A 22,016-nucleotide genomic window follows, 5' to 3' on the forward strand; every position below is an offset into this window, starting at 1 on the left:
CAGACACGGTAATGGCAACAAACAAAAATCAAAAGAGAATTTGGCTACAGCACAGAGATTCTTGTCAAATATTAGGTAAAGTTAAATAAGTCTGATAGTAGGGATAGGCATTAGATCAAAATGGACTAGAAAAGCCTTTTATTTTTAAACTTTTTTTTTTTTTTACACAAAAGGAGCTATTTCCTTTGGGCACTCAACTTAATGGAGGTGTCTTATTTATTTTTTCTTTCTTGCAGAGTACGTGTTATCTATTCTGGTTCAAGCACACACCATGCTCATTTGACCTCTGTGCTTGCTTTTCTGCAGTATATACCCTTCACCTGGAATGGCCTTTCAGTGTTCTACCTGTTGCTTCAAATCCTTTTTTCAAGGATGATTTGCAATCTCTCTGACCTTCAGTTTTCTCATCTGCAAAATGATGGGGCTTGAGGACAGCACTACGCGCTCTAATCTCTCCCAGGTTTGAAATCCTGTGAGTTTAGTGGCACCATAAGTTTCTTGTGGCCGTACTCAGCCCATTGCAGTTTCCTCTAAAAATAGCACGCTGTTGAATTATTGAGTACTAAGGGGCCACTGCGATTTTTTTTCGAGGTCTTGGTCAAAAGAACACCAACTTGGAATTAAATAGACCTCAGTTTAAATCTCATATTAGGCGTTTACCAACCTACAGCCTTGGACAAGTCTCATATTTGTTCTTATTTCATTATCCTGAACCAGCACTACGCGATTGTGGTAAGATGAGGTAAGGTATTGAGAGCACGTGGCACGTCGTGGGTTTCTAATAAAAGGCAGCTGTTGTATAGGGTTCCTCCCACACCTAATTAATATTCTAAGGTTCTTCGGCAGTGCTGTGTGGTTTTGTGGAAAGAGCATGGGCTTCAGAACCAGGCAGACCTGGGTTTGGTCCTAGCTCTGCCTCCCACTTCCGCTGTGGGCCCTGGACAGGCCACTTTGGATGTGTTTCCCTGTTCAGCCCATCTGGAGAATGCAGCCTAATTGTGATACTTAGGTATCCAGTGCTGCTTGTGAGAATTTGACATAATGTATGTAAGCATCTAGCACAGTGTCTAGTACTCTGAGAGCGTTTGGTACTTATATGAGTAGTAGCTGTAGCAAGAGCTGATCAGAGAATGGATAGGTAAACGGATATGAACCTAAAATAATAGGTAAAAGTAAGAATATATTGTGCTCCCACAGGCACACCTGAAGGGGTGTGGTCTTGGAAAGCGAGTTCTGCAACGGATTGCCTGTGTGATGGTTGTCTCGGTGTTTTTAGATGTTTTCAGCTAATTATATTATACTTAGCTTGAAACAGTTATCTCCTCTCCCCGAGGTATGGGGAAGGATAAGCAACATTGCCAGTTTTATGTGTGTCACTGTCTTTAGGTGATGGAAACGTGGTGCTGATGAGGCCCAAACGTCACTGTTGAATTGAAGATAGGTTAGTTCAACTTGGCTGAAGAAAACTTACCAAATTTGCCCGATTGTCAAACATTTATGGCAACACTCATAGAAATGAGAGTGTACAACAGTTCAGCAGATCGGTCACTGCAGGAAAACCAATTCTGTGTTCCACTAATAAGGATACTAATTTCATCTTCATTTATCGTAATATACAAAGAGTAACATTTAGTAAGCAACAGGAGGCTTTGGGTAATAGGCTGTGTTTAGTTATTTTAAAATATGTTTTTATTGATTTTTTTTTCTTTTTTTAGAGAGGAAGGTAGTGGGGAGGGAGAGACAGAAACATCAATGTGAGAGAAAAACATCTATCTGTTGCCTCCTGTATGCACCTCAATTGACTGGGGATCGAACCTGCAGTCTGGGCATGTGCCCTGACCGGGAATCAACTGGAGACCTTTTGGTGCACAGGATGATGCTCAACCAACTGAACCACACTGGCCAGGGCTAGGCTGCATTTATTAATAGATCATGTTTCCTAGATTTTTCTTGCTTCAATAGCTAGGAATTAAAGGACCTACTTATAATTTTAAGTTTAAAGTTTCTTCTCACCTCTCAGGTGTTATTTTCATGGTATTTCTAAGGTCTTGTTTTTTCTTTCTTTCTTCTTAGTAATTGATAGCTTTCCCCACACTTCCATAAAATAACCCGTGTTCTTACACCTGATTCTAACTTTGAATCTGAAATAACTTACAGGTTGGATGAAAGGCCACCCTCCTGCCTTGCCCTCCTCTGCAAGTCTAAAATAAATTTCTTGTGATAAAAAAGACCAAGCATTTTTATTATGTTGCATGTGTTTAATAGGATTTTTCTGAGCACCTGCTGGGCCTGCTTGGCAAGTGTGCCTCTACTCAGTCTTTCACAAGTTTATCTGAAACATCAGAGCTGTGAGTGAACCCTTCCAGAGCAAATGTCAACTTCAATGAATATCACTTTCAAACTAATATTTATCATGCTTTCCAGGCATAAGCTAATCTCTGCACCTGGCCTTGAAGTTGCAAGCTGAGATTCACAGGAGCCGGTACTCTGCTTACTTACATGGGACACAGCTAGTGCTTTAGGAAGCTCTGACAGTGGAGAGCCTCTAAATCAGTGGTTCTCAACCTTCTGGCCCTTTAAATACAGTTCCTCATGTTGTGACCCAACCATAAAATTATTTTCGTTGCTACTTCATAACTGTAATGTTGCTACTTTTATGAATCGTAATGTAAATATCTGATATGCAGGATGGTCTTAGGCGACCCCTGTGAAAGGGTCGTTCGACCACCAAAGGGGTCGCGACCCACAGGTTGAGAACCGCTGCTCTAAATGAAGAGGTTATTTCATGTGGATGTTCTTGAGGCTCCTGGAGAGAGTACCTTAATAGAAGCTGCAAATCCAGTCAGTCACTGAGAATGTTAAGGAGTGTTGTCCCGGTAACCAGTTAACTGGTAGATGGTTGGTTCCTTTCCATGAGTCTCTTGGGCATTGTACCATGTTCAGCTTTCTGGATTTTATACAGACTGTAGAAATTCACATTTCCCACTAATAACAAATACAAAGAAATACAACTTACAAACTGCATACCTAAGCTAAAAATTACAACCTACAGACATAAGCTGAAAATTACATTATATTAATGGCATTTCCCCTCCTCCCATGCCCGTAGGTAAGTATTTGGGAGTAATTTCTCACAAAAAATAATGGCAATTTTGGAGCCTATGTCTTAAAATGGTAATTGTAAAGAAAACCGGTACTCTCACAGAAAATGACCTATACTGCATGGAAGGAAGACCAAGTGAGAAAATGGGTCTGAGTCCTATAATCGATTTGATAAGACATCTGGAAGAAGATGAGAAAAACTATTGCACAGGTGAAGGTTTGAATGGTTCTGCCTCATGTGGTTCTAACTCTCCGTCTTAGAGAATGGCAACTTAAAAGGAATCTTCTCCTTCTACTCTGTTCCTTGGAAGTAGAAATACTTTTTTTTTTTTTTAAATCTATTTCATCCAGTCTCCCGTTCCTGAGAAATACTGGATTCTGGGTTGATGGGTGGTGTATTTGTGCGAATTTTTGATAAGAGCAGCCAAGGGGGGTGGGAAGAGATGAGTGCGGAGACCGTAGAAGAGACACATATTTTCCTCTTCTCTGGAGCACATGGTGTGGTGAGCAGTACAAACCCCAAATTGGCCAGCCCCATTTACTTATCCAGGAGCAATAGAGAACAGGGTGGCTAACCAAAGTCAGGGGACTGAATTCTGCTGTGCGGGCAGGCCTGCTTCTCTTCTCCCTACATTAGAACAGTGGTTCTTAACTTCTGTTCATTCATAAACTGCTGTACATCTGCCCAGAACAATGCAATAAGCAGACCGTTTTGCATACAATTGAAGAATTAATCCATAGACTCCTGAATCCATGGACCTCAGAGCATAATTCTAGCATTAATGTGTATGAGTATATATGGGTTATTTCACCATTCTTTGCTACAGATAGTTTCTGTAAGTTGCACTTGGTATTTGCCTTGCTGGAGAGTCCAGAGATGTCTGGAAACCAGGTACAGTAGCTGTAGACCTTTATGGAAAGTTCTCTGTAAGCAAAGGTGTTTCCTAAAGAAGTTGCGTCTCATACAGAAGCTGCTTATCCGCTCTTGCAGAAGCTTATGTTGTACTTTTGACCTCCATTTTGGGTCAGTTTCAATCACAAAGAAGAGCTGTCCTGTAGCTGCATGTTGTGTGTATAACCCTGCCAGCATCTCTAAATCTTGGCAGCTGCGTCACAGTGAGTACCACAGTCCACAGAGGGGAGCAGGTGAGTGTGCAGGTCTGGAAGGTCAGCTCAGCAGGTATTAACTTGAGATCCGAAGGATAACATGGCTCTTGCTTGCATCCACGAAGCTGTGAGTGGACTGGGGAGAGGGTAAGTCAATGGGAGGCTGCCATTGCTGCTCCCAGGGAAAGACCCGAGGATGCACTTAGGAATGATTTTAAGAACAGTAACAACAAAAAAGAGGTTGACTCTCAATAAGGCAACCCTACAGCATGTTTATCAACTCAAAAAATCAAGTGTGCTCCTTTGAAGGACATGCTTATAAATTTACTTAAAAAACATAACCAAAGACCATAGTTGGAAATATTCTGAATTTGACATTTAAGTAAACAGTTTATTTTTGACAAAAATGAAAACAAGAAATAATTAGTGATTGGGCTGAAAGAGACATTGCACTTTTAGTACACAGAGAGCATAGATAAGGAACAATTAGCACCTTCTATGCTATCCCAGAACTCAATGCAATGGCTAGCGGCCTTTTCTTCTGTATGCCGCAGAGCAGCAGCTCAGAACACAACTCAGGCTGAGCGGATGAGAGGAAACCAAGATGAAGGCTCAGTTGAAATCCCAGTGACTGGAGCTGTACTGGTAATTACCAAATATTTGTGGAGCACGTTAGAGTTTGTGATGCACATGTCATCCTTCCTATAACTCCAGACATCGGCATTATTTCCAGTTTTCATAAGAGGACAGTGAGGCCCATGGAGGTGCCTCCCTAGGCTGGTTGTAGCTAATAGGTGGCCAGAGTTTTTTCCTTTGTTCTGGGCAAGCTTATTTTACTCTTAAAGAATGATATTTTGAGGCTGATTTGGGGGTTGGAGGATTTTTTGTAGGATTCATTTTGAAAGCAGCAATAGGCAATGGCAAGGCTTGGATTTTGGTGAGACGAAGATGAAGTGGTATTTAGAACTATGGTGGCTTGTCTCCAATACAGGTGAGGGTGTATAGCTAGTGCTTGATTTTTAGCAAGCACATGCACCTCTGATTAGCTTAACTATGTATACTAGTATATACATCTATAGTGTAGTTATGGTTCTTTGACTTTGACCTGAGATATATAAATTCAAATATAAAATTATATTTGTCATATTAGCTTTATATATATTAGCTTTAAACACAAACTATATTAGATATGTAGTTTATAGTATATATTGTATATTGTAGTATATAGTATATAACAGTATAGTAATATATACTATAAATACATATATACTATAAACATACATTGTATAACATACTATATTAGTATAACATATATTATATAGTACATGATATAGCAATTAAATTAGCTTTATGACTCTAAGACTTAAGGTTTATTTTATCTCCTTGAGAGGAAGTGGTGATATTTTTATTTTATCATGTGGGATTGAAGGAGTGCATTGTTTAATAGTGGAGAAAGCACTGGAGTAGAGGTTGGGGGTTACTGCTTGTGGTCCTGATGTTACTCATAACTGGATGTTACTCAGGATCGATCTCTCTCTCTCTCTCTCTTTATATATATATATACATCTTGAGAGGATTGGAGTCAGTCTTAAAGGGTTTTCCCCAAGATGTATTTCAGCTTTGCAGGAGAGTTTCAGCAGCAGTCTCAGTGGCTTTCAGTTATTGGAAAAGATGCACCTAGCCCTGGCATCTTCAAATAGAAAGTCCCCTGGCGCTCTCCTTTCTATTTCTCTCCCAGGGAAGGAGTCATGGGGTTTTCCTTTAGAGCTGTGGTCTTTTCCTTTATTGTCTCACCATCATTCTGCTTTAGATCCTGAGATGTAAATAACTGTTTAGGTAGAAACTATTTTGTTCACTGATGTATCCCAAGGACCTCAATTAGTGCTTGGCCTAGTGAACATAATATATAGGAACTCACAATTTTGTGGAAAGGCCTGTTGGAGATTTGTGCAGGGTGGGACACAGGGAAGGTAGCTTTGGTTAGGCAGTGTTGGGATGGAATGGGAAACTGGTGAGAGAAGGTGTTGGGATTTTTGAACTGGATTTCTGGAAAGGTGATTCCCTCCCAAGGTGCCAAAGAGGGGCAAAGGCAGGTGAGTGTGTGTAAAGTCAAAGAGAAGGCAATAAACAGGAAGCCAGTATGGGTGGAGAACAGGGTTTGAAGTATTATGGGAAAAGCTATGGAAGTTGAGGTTGGAGAGTTAGGCCATAACACTAGATGATGAGGAAGTCTTCAACACCATGCAGAGAATTTGGAATTTCCTGTTGACAGAAGGAAACTTGCAGGATTTGAAGCAGGGAGTGATGTAATCAGGTTTGTATTTTAGGAGGATTATCAATGGTGCCATGAATTAGAGCAAGGGACACGGGATTGGAAAGGAGATGATGGATTCATTAAATATTTAGGGGCTTAGGAAGTCATGGCTAAGAATGAGGGAGAGAGAAGAGTCGAGGACTATCCTACATTTTGATTTAGGAAATTCTATGGAGGTGGTCTCATTAATGAGATTAGGAATTCAAGAAGAGATTTTTGGTGAGCACCGATTCAATTTGCGATATGTTCAGTTGGACTGCTTGTAGTCTGAAGGGGAGGTGTCCAAAAAGCAATTCAGTGTATAGGTTTGTCTTCTGGGATACAGGTCTTGGCTGGAGATAATGGATTTAGAATTTATTCATTATCAATAACAGTTAAAAGTAAAGAGTGAATGAGAGTACCAAGTGAAAGAGCACTAGAGTGAGGAGAAAATAAAGGTAAAGAACAGGGTGTGGGCTCCTCTAGTATTTAAGGATAGGCGGGGAGAGGATGCCCACAAAAGAGATAAGATGTGGCCAGAGTCCTAGGACAGCCAGGCAGTGGGATGCCAGAAAAGCCAAGGGAGGGGCTCCCAGAAGAGGGAGTTACCAAAGGTGTTAGATGCTAAAGGGAACCCACATAAATTAAGTGATTTATAAATAGAAAAGTTTTTTTTATAGAAATATAAACATAAAAGTTATTTGTGTGGTCAGTGATGACTTTTACCAGAACACTTTCACTGCTGTATTGGGTTAGGGAAGGGAAATTGGAAGCAGGTCTTTGAGGGTTCAGGAGGGGACCACCCATTTACTTGACCCAGAACCCTGGGCGTCATGCTTGGTGACTTCTGCTTCACTCCCACACCTAGTCAGACACTGAGTCTGGCATGGAACGGGGTTTCTGAGTGTGACCTTGAGATTCAGGATTTCTGGGTTTGAATCCTGGTTTCACTCCTAGTGAACTTTAAAACCCAGGGTGAGTTATTTAAGCTGGCTGTGCCTGGCACACAGCAAGCACCCAGTGAATGTTAGCTGTGCTAAATCCTAAACATCTTTTGGATATGTTCTTCCTGGATTGCCATATAGTTTTTTTTTTTTCAAAACAACTTTATCATGGTACTAGAGGCCCAGTGCACGAATTTGTGCACAAGGGGCGGGAGGTGGGGGAGTTCCTCGCCTGACCAGTGATTGCGGCCAATTGGGGCCATCTCGCCCAGTCCCGATTGGGGCTGATCGGGGCTGGCCGGCCAGGAGGGAGCTGGGGGAGGGACCGTGGGAGGTTGGCCTGCTGCTGGAGGTGGTCAGTGCGCATCATAGCTACTGGCCGGTCATCTGGTTGTCCAGTCATCCAGTCGTAATGGTCACTTAGGCTTTTATCTATATAGATATATAGATAATATACCTATTATTAAATTTATCTGTTTTCTATATACAACACATTCTAATAAATTTACAAAATTGTACAGCTGTCACCACAATTTTTTTTTAATATATTTTATGAGTCTTTACAGAGAGGAAAGGAGAGAGATAGAGAGCCAGAAACATCGATGAGAGAGGAACATCGACCAGCTGCCTTCTGCACACTCCCCACGGGGGATGTGCCCACAACCAAGGCACACGCCCTTGACCGTAATTGAACCTGGGACCCTTCAGTCCGCAGGCCGACGCTCTGTCCACTGAGCCAAACCGGTTTCGGCAAAGCCACCACAATTTAGTTTTAGAACATTTTCTTCACCCCAATAAGCTCTCTCATGCCCATTTACAGTTAATCCCCACTCCCACCCCAGCCTTAGGCAACCATTTATCTACTTTCTGTCTAAATCCAGTTGCCTTTTCTGGGTAGTTCATAGAAATGGAATTAGACGATCTGAGGCCTTTTGTGTCTGGCTTCCTTCACTTTAATTCTCTTCTAGTTTTTTCTGTGTTGTAGCATATATCAGAACTTCATTTCTTTTTATTGCTGAATTGTATTCCATGGTATGGAAATATAATGTTTTGTTTATCCATTCACCAGTAGATGGACATTTGTTTGTTTTCACTCTTGCTATTATGAATAATGATGCTGTGAGCATTCCTGTGCTTGTCTTTGTGTGGACATATGCTTAATGGCTTCTTAATTGGTCCTCCTGCTTCTGTTCTTGTCCCTGTTTAATCTGTTCTATACACTGTAGCTAGAGTGATCTTTTGAAAATGTCAGTCTGATAGTGTCATTACCCTGCTTAAATCCTCCAGTAGTGCCCAGTCTGCTCCTGGATCAAGTTCAAACTCCTTAACTTGAAGGGCTTACTAAGTATTCAAACCTAATCCTCTTTCCATCTTCTCTCACTAAGCCCCCCTCCAGCTTCCTGCTTCAGCCATTGTTTTATTCATTCATATTGTTCCATTCATTTATTTAACCATTTATTCAGTTAACCAGGCTTATTGAGCCTCTGGGGATAACATAGTAGATAGGATAGCCACATCCTTGCTTTCATGGAGCTTTCTTTCTAGTGTGAAAGGAAGGCTGTAAACGAGAAAGCATCAGATAATGGTAAGTGCTATAAAGAAAACGAAAAGGGATGATATGATAGAACTGAGGGATGATGACTCAAATCTTCTAACATGAGTGTTTCTCAGAGCCTACGCCCTATTGCCAACTGCCTATTTGTTATTCCTTCCTTTTGGAGTACTCTTATCCTACTCCTCTTCCTAAGTCCTATTCAGCCTTCCCAGCCCCATGCCCAGCCACACTCCCAAAGCCTACCTAGATGCCCCACCCATTATGCTTTCTGAGTACTTCATCACAGACATCTGTCTCGAGTAGCACGCTTCATATTATATTTAAACTAGAGACCCGGTGCACGAGATTTGTGCACTGGGGGGTGGGGAGGTGGGGTCCCTCAGCCCGGCCTGCACCCTCTTGCTGTCCAGGAGCCCTTGGGGGATTTCAGACTGACTGAGGGAGCAGGCCTATGCTGGCAGTCATACATCCTTAGGGCTGCACGGAGGTGGGAGAGGCTCCCGCCACTGCCACTGTGCTAGCCACCTGTGAGCCTGGCTTCTTACTGAGTGGCATTCCCCCTGTGGGAGTGCACTGACCACCAGGGGGCAGCTCCTGCATTGACCATTGGTCTGCCCCCTGGTGGTCAGTGCACATCATAGTGACCGGTTGTTCTGCCATTCGGTCAATTTGCATATTAGCCTTTTATTATATAGGATGTCTAATGATTTCCTGTTTCTTCTTTACTTTAAGCAACTTGGTAATTGCTGAGTACCTAAAGTCTAGCTTAGTTCCTGGCACATAGTTGGTGCATAATAAGATCTGTTGAAGACTGATTGTGGTTAGTCTTGAGCAGGAGGGAGGACCATACCATTTCCTTTGGGACTGGAGGGAAGGAAGGAGCTAGGGCGCATTGCATGCATACATTAATTTGTAGGATTGGGGGAAGCAAGTCGAAGGAGTTCTGATGGCTTGCATTTTCTCAGAGGTTACCATTTAGTGCACAGTATAAAATGAGGAGAAGTTATTTATAATGAGCAATTAGCAGTGCATTAGAAGAAATAAAAAGTAGTGCTGTGGGGTGCATCTTGAAATCTTAAAACTGTTCTTACTTGCTTTTAGTTTTATAGCTATTAGATTTAGCCTAATTTCTTTAGGCCATTCATTATGTATTGATATAGATGATTAAATTACTTGAATGCTGTTGTACTGCTCTCTTTCTTGCTCTTTTATAATTGATTTTATTTTGATGTTGCTTTTTCAGCTTTCGGAAAATGTGATTGATCGTATGAAGGAAACATCTCCATCAGGCTCGAAGTCTCACCGATATTCTGGTGCTTATGGTGCCTCAGGTATATCAGAACTTTAATATTAGAATTTTTTTGGTAGACAAATCAGAAGTCGTAAAAATTCATTCGATAATCAAGATCTTTGGCCCGTCTCTCTTTAGTTATCTGGATGTTCTGCTTTTTCTAGGGAATATTAGACATCAGGATCTGGGTTTCTTTTAAAGTGTTTTGAACTAAAAGTAGAAGAGTCTGCTTTCAAACAGTGTTTTGGAAATTTTTTTTTCTTGTTCAGCTCCTGAACCCTCTGTTAGTCTTTGGAAGGTTATTTCATTATCTTTTTTTATGTAAAGTGGATTACTTACAGAGATATTAGAGATTGAATAGTAAATATTTATTAAAAAAATCAATTTAGAAAGTATTGATTTACTGTTTCCAAATTGTGAACTATCTCCCATGAGTTTATTTTCTAATACATTTATTTTCTAAGTTTATAAACAGTCTATTTCTTTATAGTCAGTCTTAATTATTGATGAAAATATGGTGTTAAATGAAATACATAGGGAATTTTAAGCCTCATTTTATCTGTGGATCATGCAGGATAAGTGAGTATTTCTCTTTCCTTTCCTCTCCCCTACCTGATCCATCTGCTCATCCAGCTAATATTTATCGAGCACCTGCTGTGTGTGGCACTGTTCTTGTTGCCCAATCCAGTGAATGGACATGTGGTTTATTGATGAAGTGGCAATGAGAAAATAGTCAGGATGGTTAATTGTGGACTAAATGAGAATTTTCTGTGTTTATTAGGGGTTGTGTGGTAAATCTGGCTACAGACTGAAATACATTGAGAAAAGTGAGATGCTGTCCAAATGCCATTCTCTTTTCATAATCATTAAGTCGTAACCATGAATTCAGCTTCTGATATGTTTACAGCAGAGAAGGTACCAAGATAGAGAAGAAATAGTTCCTGCCCCTTTGAAACCTCTCGTTTAGTGGGACCATTAGGAAGGCTTCACAGTTCATTAATGTTGGATAGAACGTGACCACTCGCTCCTGGCTGGAAACCCCTTCTTTGGCTTCTGGGCTGCACTCTGGTTTTCCTCTCACCTCACTTGCATCCTTAGTCTAGCCTCCTTTGCTGATTTCCACTAAGTAATCTCACCTTCTGAATAATTATGTAGATGCTGTGACTCCCCAAATTCCACCTAGCTTTGACCTCTCCATGCAACTCAACTGAGACATCTACCTACTTGAAGTCTCCACTTGGAGATCTTCCATTTAATCTAGCCAAATCCCCCCCCACCCCCGACTTTTTTTCCCTCTCCACAGTTCTATCTTTCCCAGTGAATGGTACAGGTAGTCAAGCCCCAAACTGGGGTTCATCCTGTTTCCTCTGTTACTTCTGACATAGCTAGTCTTGTCAACATCATCTCCAGAACATGCTGTCAACAGCTCCAGTCCAGGTAACCAGCTTCTCTTATCTGTCTTCTGCAGAGGCCTCTTCACTGGCCTCCTGCTTCCACGCTTGTGTCCTTAAGCTTTGCCTTGCACACAGGGGCCTTGGCAGTCTTTAAAAAAAACGAGTTCATGTCTCATCCCAGTGGTGGAACGCAGTGGTACATAGAATATAATTTTAACTACTTTCTTTGGCTTCTGAGACACACCATGACTTGTCTTTTTCTGTTTTTCCAACATCACCTTGATATATGGATATGGTTAAAATTGGGATTTGATCTGAAATATAATTTGTTCTAGGTAGATTTTTTTTTTTTTACCTAATGTGTTAAGGAGATAGGATGATGATAATGAAATGCTGATAAATATTACTTAAATAGTGTTTATTACATGCCAGCTACTCTGCTAAGTCTTTGATATATCTTATCTCATTTAGTCCTTATAACCCTTTGAGGAAGGTGCTGTTATTAACCCTTATTAACCCATTTTACATAGAAGGAAACTGAGACTTGAAGTGATTGTCTTGCTCACAGACATACAGCTGGTAAGCAATGGAGGTGGAAGTTGAATTCAGTCTGTTAGGCTCCAGAGCAAATGCTGTTAAATGTTAACCACTCTGTTTTATTGTAATTTGAATAACACCTTGCTCCCTTTGTAGAAGGGATGTGACAGAAACTAGTTGGAGGGGAAGAGCTGCCTTGTAGTGATGTTCTGCTTGAGTTCACGAAAAAACCTTCTATCTACAAGTGATTGTTGATGTTCGTAGCTTTTTTGTTGTTGTTGTATTGGTTTTTCATTCAATAGTGACTTGAAGGAGAGAAAGTGTTTTCCTTCTTGGTTGGCTTCTTAATCTGACCCTTTGAGAGAGTGGATGTGGGTGGGGAGGCTTTCTGTAAATGCTCATGGTGTGACCTGCTGGGCATGGCCCTGGCATTGTGACCACCTGGCTGTACTGAGGAATCCACCCCTTCCCTTTGCTGGGTTTGACATGACTGATGGACTCTCTGGTTCATGACCAGCCTGAGCACTGAACACTCTTTGAGCACCACCTTGTATTCTGTTGGTCAGGCTAGAACTACACTGTAAATGCTAGCCACTGGTCACCTGTGGCCTTAAGATTTAAATTAAAGCTAGTTAAAATGAAATAAAATAATTTCAGCTGCTCACTTGCACTGGTCACATTTCAGTGCTCAGTAAACTCATGTGGCTTGTGGCTACCATATTGGGCAAGTGTAGGTACAGGACAGTTTCATCATCACAGATAGTTCTATTGCACAGCTCTGGTCTAGACTGCATCAGTGCTCGGCGGTGTGACCTTCATCGGATGGTTTTAATGATGTGGTGACTGAGGTTATGGAGCTAGATGGCTCTGTGTGTTTGTGAATCTTGTTTTCTGCCTTTTCCACATCTCAGCTCCCCCAGGATTGTGGGTGAGTGGAAACACCAAGGAAGATTTCCCTCAGGTGTACTATCTTCACCTCAGTCTTTAACACAGCTTCCTAACTGCATGTCACAAGTGTGCTGGAGGTATTGATTCCTTAGACTCAGAGTCGCTGGGGAACACCTGTGTACCCTCATGTGTCAGATAAATTCCGTCTGCTTCACGTGAAAAAGACTCAACAAAACTAATAGTGCAGGTTCTTTGACTACATTTCTCTCACCTCTCCAACCCAGCCCTAGAAAAGAATGAAGATGTGCCATGCTATTTTGATCTTGCCTTAAGATAAGAATGCAATTAGACTACAATTGTGAAAATTAATAAAAAAGATTTCTTCTTCCTAAGAGTAAAAAAAATGTGTATAGCTGAAACCGGTTTGGCTCAGTGGATAGAGCGTCGGCCTGCGGACTGCTAGGTCCCAGGTTCGATTCCGGTCAAGGGCATGTGCCTGGGTTGCAGGCGCATCCCAGTAGGAGATGTGCAGGAGGCGGCTGATCGATGTTTCTCTCTCATCGATGTTTCTAACTATCTCTCTCCCTTCCTTTCTGTAAAAAATCAATAAAATATAAAAAAAAATGTGTATAAAACTAGAAAGTCTCAAAGTTTGTTCTCTTCAGTATTTGTCTCATTTGGGGGTCTTGTTAGTACTCAGTAATACATTTCTTAAGATGTATAATTCATATGTGTTACAGAATAATATTTCAAGTCTATAGAAATACATTGATAAAAATGTCACTAACCTTTTCTACATTTTTCAGTGTCAAGTGAATTATATAGTAAATGTGAATTGAAATTCTAATATTTATCAAAATGCTTTCTTCCTCACAAAACTGTAGTTCATATCAACCCTCGGCTATTCATATGTGTGAGTATAGGGCAGTGGATTTGATGGAGGGAGATTCCTAGAATTTATTATATAGGAACCAACTTTTGTCATATTTATAGTTTTAAGAATATAATTTATTCTGTAAGAAAGTGAGTTACTCTAAAGAGTTTACTGAAACTATTTTTTTGCCAAACCTTGAACCAGATCAATGACTCGTTGCAATAAGTATTTGCATGTTCAGGCAAAATAATATACTGTGTGACACATGGCAGATTGTAATGCCACTTTAATAAATGAATGTGCTCTAAAGAAATTAACTGTGTCCTTGCTGCCTCAGATTCTTTGCTGTGTAATGTGTTATCTCAACTATATTGGTTTGCTTTTATAATAGGGAATTTTTGTTTCTTTTGGCTGTCATAGGGTATGCCATCGCACATAGTTAAAATCTTACCTTTTCATTAACATCTTGCCATCTTTTGATTTTACTTTTTTATTTTTAATTTTTATTGAACTTATTGAGGTGACATTGGTTAATAAAATTATATAGGTTTTAGATGTACAATTCTATAATACATCATCGGTATATTATACTGTGTGTTCAACACCCCGAGTCAGGTCTCCTCCCTCTTCTTCTTTCCCCCACCTCCTTCCCCTCTGGTAATCACCATACTGTTGTCTGTGTCTGTGAGTTTTTGTCTTTCTTTTTTTTCTTGGTCCCTTCTCCTTTTGCACCGAGCCCCACAACCCTCCTCCCCTGTGACAGCTGTCAATCTGTATCTATGAGTCTGACAGCTGTCTGTCTGTTCTCCGTATTTATGAGTCTGTTTCTATTTTGTTTGTTAGTTTATTTTTTCATTAGATCCCACACATAAGTGAAATCATATGGTATTTGTATTTCTTCAACTGACTTAATTTCACTTAGTGTAATACTCTCCAGGTCCATCCATGCCATCACAAAAGGTAAGATATCCTTCTCTTTTTTACGCCAAGTGATATTCCATTGTGTAGATGCACCACAGCTTTATTATCCACTCATCTTCTGATGGGCACTTGGGCTGCATCCAAATGTTGGCTATTTTAAATATCGCTGCAATGAACATAGGGATGCATGTATTATTACAAGTCAGTGTTTCCAAGTTTCGAGGATGTATTTCTAGAAGTGGGCTCGCTGGGTCATAGCAGCTCTTTAAGGTTCATTTAGACATAACGCTGCAGGGAGAGGTCACCGTAAACAAGCTGTGCTTATTCCTTTGACTTGAGTTACAAGAACTGAAGGCAGTGGTGATATCAAGGTTCCTAACTTTTAATAATCTGAAAATTTGTTGATGCCAGTGTCTCAACTCTCCACTTATTTTTGTGTGCTGTAATAGATAATGTGCCTGACAATTCCTAAAAGGAAGAAATATATACAATATCAATTTAAAGGTGTGATTTAAATGAAATTCTCTAGTTAGTAGTTTGTTCTTAAAAAGAAATCCATAAACAGTCTACTTTTAATGGATGGTTGAACTCCTGCTGTTTGCTCCATCAGTCAACAAGTATTAGCATGCAGTGGTTTTTGACTTCAAGAGCTCTTCGTTTGGTGAAAGCATATTTAACATTATTGTGTAGTAAATTAAGACTAGTGTAGTACCCTTCACCTGCTTAGTTAATGTTTTTGAGTAGATTAATGAATATGTAAGTGACATAAAATATATAAGAGACCTAGCAAGTGCTTTAGGGATTCAGAGGAAGAAGGTCAAGAGCAGGAGCAGGCAGGCCATCAGGGAAAGTGGACTTGAGCCAGACCTTGAGGATAAAAGGGATGGGGGTGTTGTGTTCCTGGCAGAGGCAGTACACAGACCAGATTAATTCAGATAAAGAGTGCATGTAGGTATCTCATGGGTGGGCAAGTTGGGCAAGTTAAGGAGCTTACTTTTATACTGTGGGGCCCAGTGGCTACTGAGCAAGTTTGTTTAATTTTAGGATGCAAGTTTAAAAAGTTGCATTTGTTGCTACTTTTTAAATATACTCAGATATTAATAACTTTTTTTTTCAGACTCACCCGAGGATATGTTTATTGATTTTAGAGAGCAATAATAGATACAGAGGCAGAGCTGCCTCAAACAGATTGTCAAACTGCAGTGGGAAGGCTGGGGAGGGTTGGGGGGCAGGAGGCGGGCGGGGGAGAGAAACACCGATGTGAGAGAAAAACACCAATTGGTTGCCTCCCAACCTCGGTATGTGTCCTGACCAGGAAATTGAATCCACGACCTGGACGATGCTCCAACCAACTCCACCAGGGCTTAGTGACCTTTTTATAGCCCAAAATGCAGTGCTGATTTTCTCATTGACATTTTTATATTTAACAAACTAATGGTAAGAATATGTTTTCACCACAGTACTACGTAAAACCATTTTCATGAATAAGATAAGCAACCCTGTAAGCATTTTTATTTGACCTTAATTGGCTCTATAGCAAAAAAAAAAAAAAAGGTTGCCCTTAACTGTTGGAGGCAGTGTAGGGTACAACCTATGATTCCTGAGCAGGGAGGTGAAATGATACCAATGGGCTTTGGAAGGATCACGTACAGGATGAGTGGGGAAGCGCAGGCAGGGAAGACAGAGGCCACATGATCGAGGGAGAAGTGGCAGAGGCACAGAAGTGTCGAGTGGATTTGGTGGCAGAGGCCACGTGGCTTGTTAATGGCAGTCCCTGACTCACACTTCAGTCCTTTCTCTCCTGGGCCAGGGCACTTTCCTCTGTGCCATTTGACTCATCACTCTTTTTGTGGTATTTACTTTTGAGAAACCAGCACACACTTAAACTCACTTTATTTTAAAATTGAGAAGAGAGCACAGGAAACTTTAAAAAATGGAACAACGGATCATTGACAATGAGGTTAATATTCCACGGACTTTGGCTGGTGAAAGGGGCGTCACGCAGAGAAGGAAAGGCTGCCGCAGTGGAGGGGAGGAAAGGAATTATGGAGAGAGCAGCTTCGAAAGTTCTGCAATGCTCGTGTCTCACTATCAGTAGTTCTGTGGCTTAGAGCTTGGATTTCTTGGTTGACTGATTGACCACTGGCCTCAGTTGCTTATTATACCTTCAGAGGCCCCTGTGCCGTGACTACTGTAGCATAATTTACTTTCCAGTAGTGCTTCCAAGTCGAATGAAATCAAGTGGGTCAGAGATTCCCTGCTTGTTCCAGAGTTGCTAGAAGAAGCAGCTGTTTTGCTAGGTGCGGTGCACACTTATATCAGAAATCTAGTAATGCCACGGGTCACAGGACTCCCAACCTCGGTATGTGTCCTGACCAGGAAATTGAATCCACGACCTGGACGATGCTCCAACCAACTCCACCAGGGCTTAGTGACCTTTTTATAGCCCAAAATGCAGTGCTGATTTTCTCATTGACATTTTTATATTTAACAAACTAATGGTAAGAATATGTTTTCACCACAGTACTACGTAAAACCATCACTGGAAGGAAGTCCCTCAGTGACCACAGGGAAAAGAGAAGCTCTATTGAAGAAACTCCATTTTTTGCTGTAGTAGATTCACTAAAGTGAATTGTGGGATAGCGGATTGTATTTTCTTATAGAACAAGTGTTATTGGGCATAACAATCAAGAATGTCATGGGTGTCACCAATACTATATCATAAGCTACAAAGAGATAACAACTGTAAGGTAAAAATTGTATAATCATGCTTTAAGGCTTATAAAATAAAATAAAATCAGACATTGGTTATATAAAGCAGCTCTAAGAGATCACATAGCATAGGACAGACAATAGATAAAAATGGTATTTTTGATGTAAATGTAATATGCCATTAGTAATAATGCTTGATTAACAATATTTGTTGCCTTTCTTGGCATTTGATAGACTTTGAGGGCATCGTCTGGATGGCCTAGAGATCTTAAATTGCCCAAAGGAGTTTCAAATGTGCATTTTTCTGCCGCAAGCAGAGCTTTTCAGAATCAATCCATTGACCCTTCCAGCTGTCAACCAAAGAGTAGGTTATTGTTGTTGATGATGATGTTTTCCTTGTAAAAAATCATTTAAAAAAGTAGGTCTGACCCAGCATTTCATTTCTTCCCTTTACCCTGTCTCTTCTGTTTATTCAGAATTATTGGTACAGCGCTCTGTACTGGTCCAAACCTGTGCTACCAGGGAACAATGAGTGCCTTTAAGTCCTTTTAAACTTGTTCTGCCCCCAGGCTGCGTGACACTTTGTTGACAGCTGCCACTGCAGTTGAGTGTTCACCGAAAAGCTTTGGGAATCCATAGGGATAATTGTGGTAAGGTTCTTCAGATTGTTCCACAGAATTGCTCTGACACACTTACGACAGTTCTGGTTCTGCATGCCCTCTGTCCCCTGACTGCATGGTTAATTGAAATGTGGGTTTTAATTAGCTTGCATCAAATGATTGGGGTTTAAAATTATAGTACAGGGTAGTAATGATAAGTATCTCCTCATTTAAAGGTGTAAGGTGATGAGAATGCCTCACAGAGTGTGTGGTGGGGTGGTAGATGGCTGCTGAAAGCCCCTGTGGATTGACTCTGTTGGTGGGACTCACTTCATGCCCCCTTGCTCTCTTCTGATTGAGTTTTTTGCTGGCCCACCCTCATTGTCGCTATAGTTATGAGAGGGACAGCCACAGGTCTTGCTCTGTATTTGATGAGTAGCAGCAAGGTTCTGTATTTCCAAACATGGATGTGATAGCAAAACATTGATCGGCTGCCTCCTGCACACCCCCTACCGGGGATCGAGCCTACCACCTGGGTATGTGCCCTGACTGGGAATTGAACCTGCAACCTTTTGGTGCATGGGACAACGCTCAACCAACTGAGCCACACCGGCCAGGGCAAGATTTGATTTAAATAAAAATATTAAAGCAGTATTGAAGATTGACAGTTCGCCAAAAACATTTTTATTGTTTTATTAATGCAACCAACTGGGCTGTGGATTCTGAAGGTTGTCCTTATAATTATTTAACTGAATTATTTCAACAAATACTCTAACCAGATACCTGAAACAACCCTCAGTTCGCTGTCCTTCATGAAGCATGTTTGGCAGGAGGAGTTGGCTTTCACTCGGGTGTACGTACACACTTGCAGGCATGATGTGGCTGATCAACTCTGTTTTTTTCTGGTAGGAAAAATGAGGCTGGCTGAGCAGCTTTTGTTTAATTTTGTGGGACAACATAGATACCCATTGGGCACAATGTTTTTCTTTAATTTTTCTAAATAACATGTTGACTTCTGGGAATCTCACAAGATTGAGCTCATAAACTGCATTGGTGACATCTTTCTTTATAACATTTTTCTAAGAAGTTGCTTTAATATTCTTTCTCAGAAACTTTTTAGAGTATCTATTTTAAGATTATGGGAAGTTATAATCCTCTTTCATGATTAATTTTTGACCATTGACATATTTTATTAGTTTGTGTAGCAAAAGACTAAAAAACGTGAATTGCATTATATAAAAATAATGTTGTTTTTATCAAACCTGATAAACATATGAATGATAAATTGATCCTTCTAATTTTTTTTCCTGTCCTAGTAAACATTCTGCTTCTCCTGACATAGTCATTGTTTCATAACCCATGTTCATAATTTTGCAAAAATGGTTAAGTAAAACTTTTTAAAGCAGTGCTTTTAAAAAAATTGCTCATTATTGCTTACAGGGCTTTGAACTAAAACTTTTTAAGGCTGTGTTATATATATTTTGATTGGGAATTACTGTCTTATCTCTATCCACTTAAAATTCTTACAGTTGAGTTGTCACAGACACCTCCCTAGTACTCCAGCCTGCAGCCTCATTCTGATGTATTTTAGGAGGCCTGGTGGGTACCAGTCTAGGCAGACCCAGGATGAGGCTGCACAGGCCGAATGAAATCGCCACTTCCTCTTCGCCAGCAGTGATGTATTGTGATTGCCTGCTTTCAGAGAAAATGAACCCTAGTTTCTTCAAATAGGAAATGGGAAGTCTGCAGTCGAATTACCTCTAAATAAAAGTGTGTGTGTGTGTGTGTGTGTGTGTGTGTGTGTTTGCACTGTATGTTTAGTGTTCAAAGAGCTTTTGTCACTTAATAGTTGTGTGATCCTGTGTAAGTTATCTCAGTTTCCTCCAGGATAAAATGAGATGAATAATTTCACATGGTTGCCATGGAGACTAAATGAAACATAGCAGGTGATCAATAAATGTCTCCTTTTTTTCTTCTTTTACATAGCGTCTAGGTCTGTAACTTTACTGTCACCTTTCACACACTTCAGGTTCATTCTGCCAACCTTTCTGTCTACCCTCTTTGCCTTTCACTTTGTTTTCTGTGCCTTTTCCCCAACAATCATTTATTTAGACCTGGCTATGCGCCAGACACTATGCTAAGTGCTGGGGTTTCATGGATGAACAGAGCAGAGAAATGCACTGTGAGCTGGAATGGAGATACACATGTAGCATAAAGAACTGATTAGGGACTAACTCTGCCTGGGGAGGTCAGGGTAGACTTCATGAGAGAGGTGGTGATATTTGAGCTGAATATTGAAGGACGAACAGGAGTTTCCCAATCAGACATGATGGGCTTGATGGTGGGGCATGATGGGGAGGAGGGAGGACATTTCTTGGGAGAAAAATACTGGCTGCAGTGGTTAGAATAACAAAGGGCTTAGTGATTTTTGGATCTTATCAGAGCTTTATTCTATTGACCTATATTTCCTCTAAACTCACATGGTATTTAGTCTGTATTTTTCGCTTGGCAGCCACTACTTTCTGCATTAAAACAGTACTTATTTATGGCTATGTTATTAGCATCTTAACTTGCAGTTAGCTCCTTGAGGGCGGAATTAGACCCATTGGTGACCCATATGGCATATGTCTTACCTGTAAAAGGTGCTCAAGAAACACTTGAGAGTGCAGTGAATGCGTGGGAGGACCTGTGAGCACCCAGCTTCTTCACAGTACTTTTGACTTCAGAGTATTGTGTTCAGTGAAAGAAGCCAGTCACAAAAGACCGCATATTGTATGATCCCGATTTTATGAAATATCCAGTATAAGCAAGTCATTAGAGCAGAAAACAGATTAGTGGTTGCCTAGGGCTGGGGGAGGTGGGAGTGTGGGTAGCAAAGACAGGGAGTGACTGCTGATGTACAATTCTGTAAGTGTACTAAAACCATTGAACTGTACACTAGACAGATGAATTTCATGGCATATATATTTTATCTCAATAAAGATGTTAAAATACTTTTGAAATCTTGTCAGATTTTAAAAAAATATCTTCAAATGCATGCTGTTTTTTTTTTTCTATTTCCACAATATACACTTAGGGCTTTGCATTATCTGTTTCTTATGCTGTTTTAAGATTTGGGCTTGGGGCTCAGTAGGATGTAGGTGAAGTAGAGCTTTGGGTCTTCGGTGCCCCATAGAGATACGGGGGCATGTGGAAGGGAACCTCTGATGAGCTTATGCGAAGCCATCTCGTTCTCTGTCAAAGGAGCTCTGCGCTCAGATATGTATTTTAATATCAGTAGAGTGGCCCTTTGGATATATTTGAAAAATATATTTTTATTTTTCAAGTTTTTGAAGAAGTTGTCTTTAGGGGAGTAATGCTTTGCTTTGTCTTAATGAAGAGAAATATAGCATTTGCAGAAATACAGGAATGGTGCTATTTTTTTGTCATCCTCAGAATAAGAGAGGCTAGTTTGTTTTTGAGCCTGTTGAGCTTATATTCCTCATTTAACAGGTAGTTTGTTTTTTAATTAAAAATATTTAAAATTTATCTTTATTATTGAAAGTATTACAGATGTTCCCCCCCACACATTGATCCCCTCCCCCTCCCCTGGCACGCCCCTCCTCCCTGCCCCCGCCTACTACACAATTGTCTGTGTCCATGGATTATAAAGGGTGTCCCAAAATTCACGCAAGTAATTATTTTGATAGAAAACACAGGTATATAATTAAAAATTGTAAATTTTTTATTGATCCATAAAGTAGACAGGATAGGGTTATGTATGGAATAGCACATCGGGTCAATGGCCTCCCCGGCTTTC

At 40.5% G+C, this 22,016-nt stretch overlaps 1 protein-coding gene and 1 long non-coding RNA gene across 5 annotated transcripts in view; one reads left to right on the forward strand and one right to left on the reverse strand.

Moving 5' to 3' along the window:
• CHCHD3 (coiled-coil-helix-coiled-coil-helix domain containing 3) overlaps positions 1-22,016 on the forward strand; it is a 262,620-nt gene that overhangs the window by 1,474 nt on the left and 239,130 nt on the right. For all 4 annotated transcript variants that reach the window (XM_006755974.1, XM_006755976.1, XM_006755975.1 and 1 more), the window contains exon 2: positions 10,245-10,332. In XM_006755974.1, coding sequence (XP_006756037.1) covers positions 10,245-10,332 — 88 coding nt within the window. The remainder of the gene's footprint in view (positions 1-10,244; positions 10,333-22,016) is intronic.
• LOC107181858 overlaps positions 18,900-22,016 on the reverse strand; it is a 35,251-nt gene continuing 32,134 nt past the window's right edge. The window contains exon 3 of the long non-coding RNA XR_001512572.1: positions 18,900-19,119. This is a non-coding gene — a long non-coding RNA (uncharacterized LOC107181858). The remainder of the gene's footprint in view (positions 19,120-22,016) is intronic.

Source organism: Myotis davidii, unplaced genomic scaffold (assembly GCF_000327345.1).
Source record: "Myotis davidii unplaced genomic scaffold, ASM32734v1 scaffold1314, whole genome shotgun sequence".
Classification (NCBI taxonomy): Eukaryota; Metazoa; Chordata; class Mammalia; order Chiroptera; family Vespertilionidae; genus Myotis; species Myotis davidii.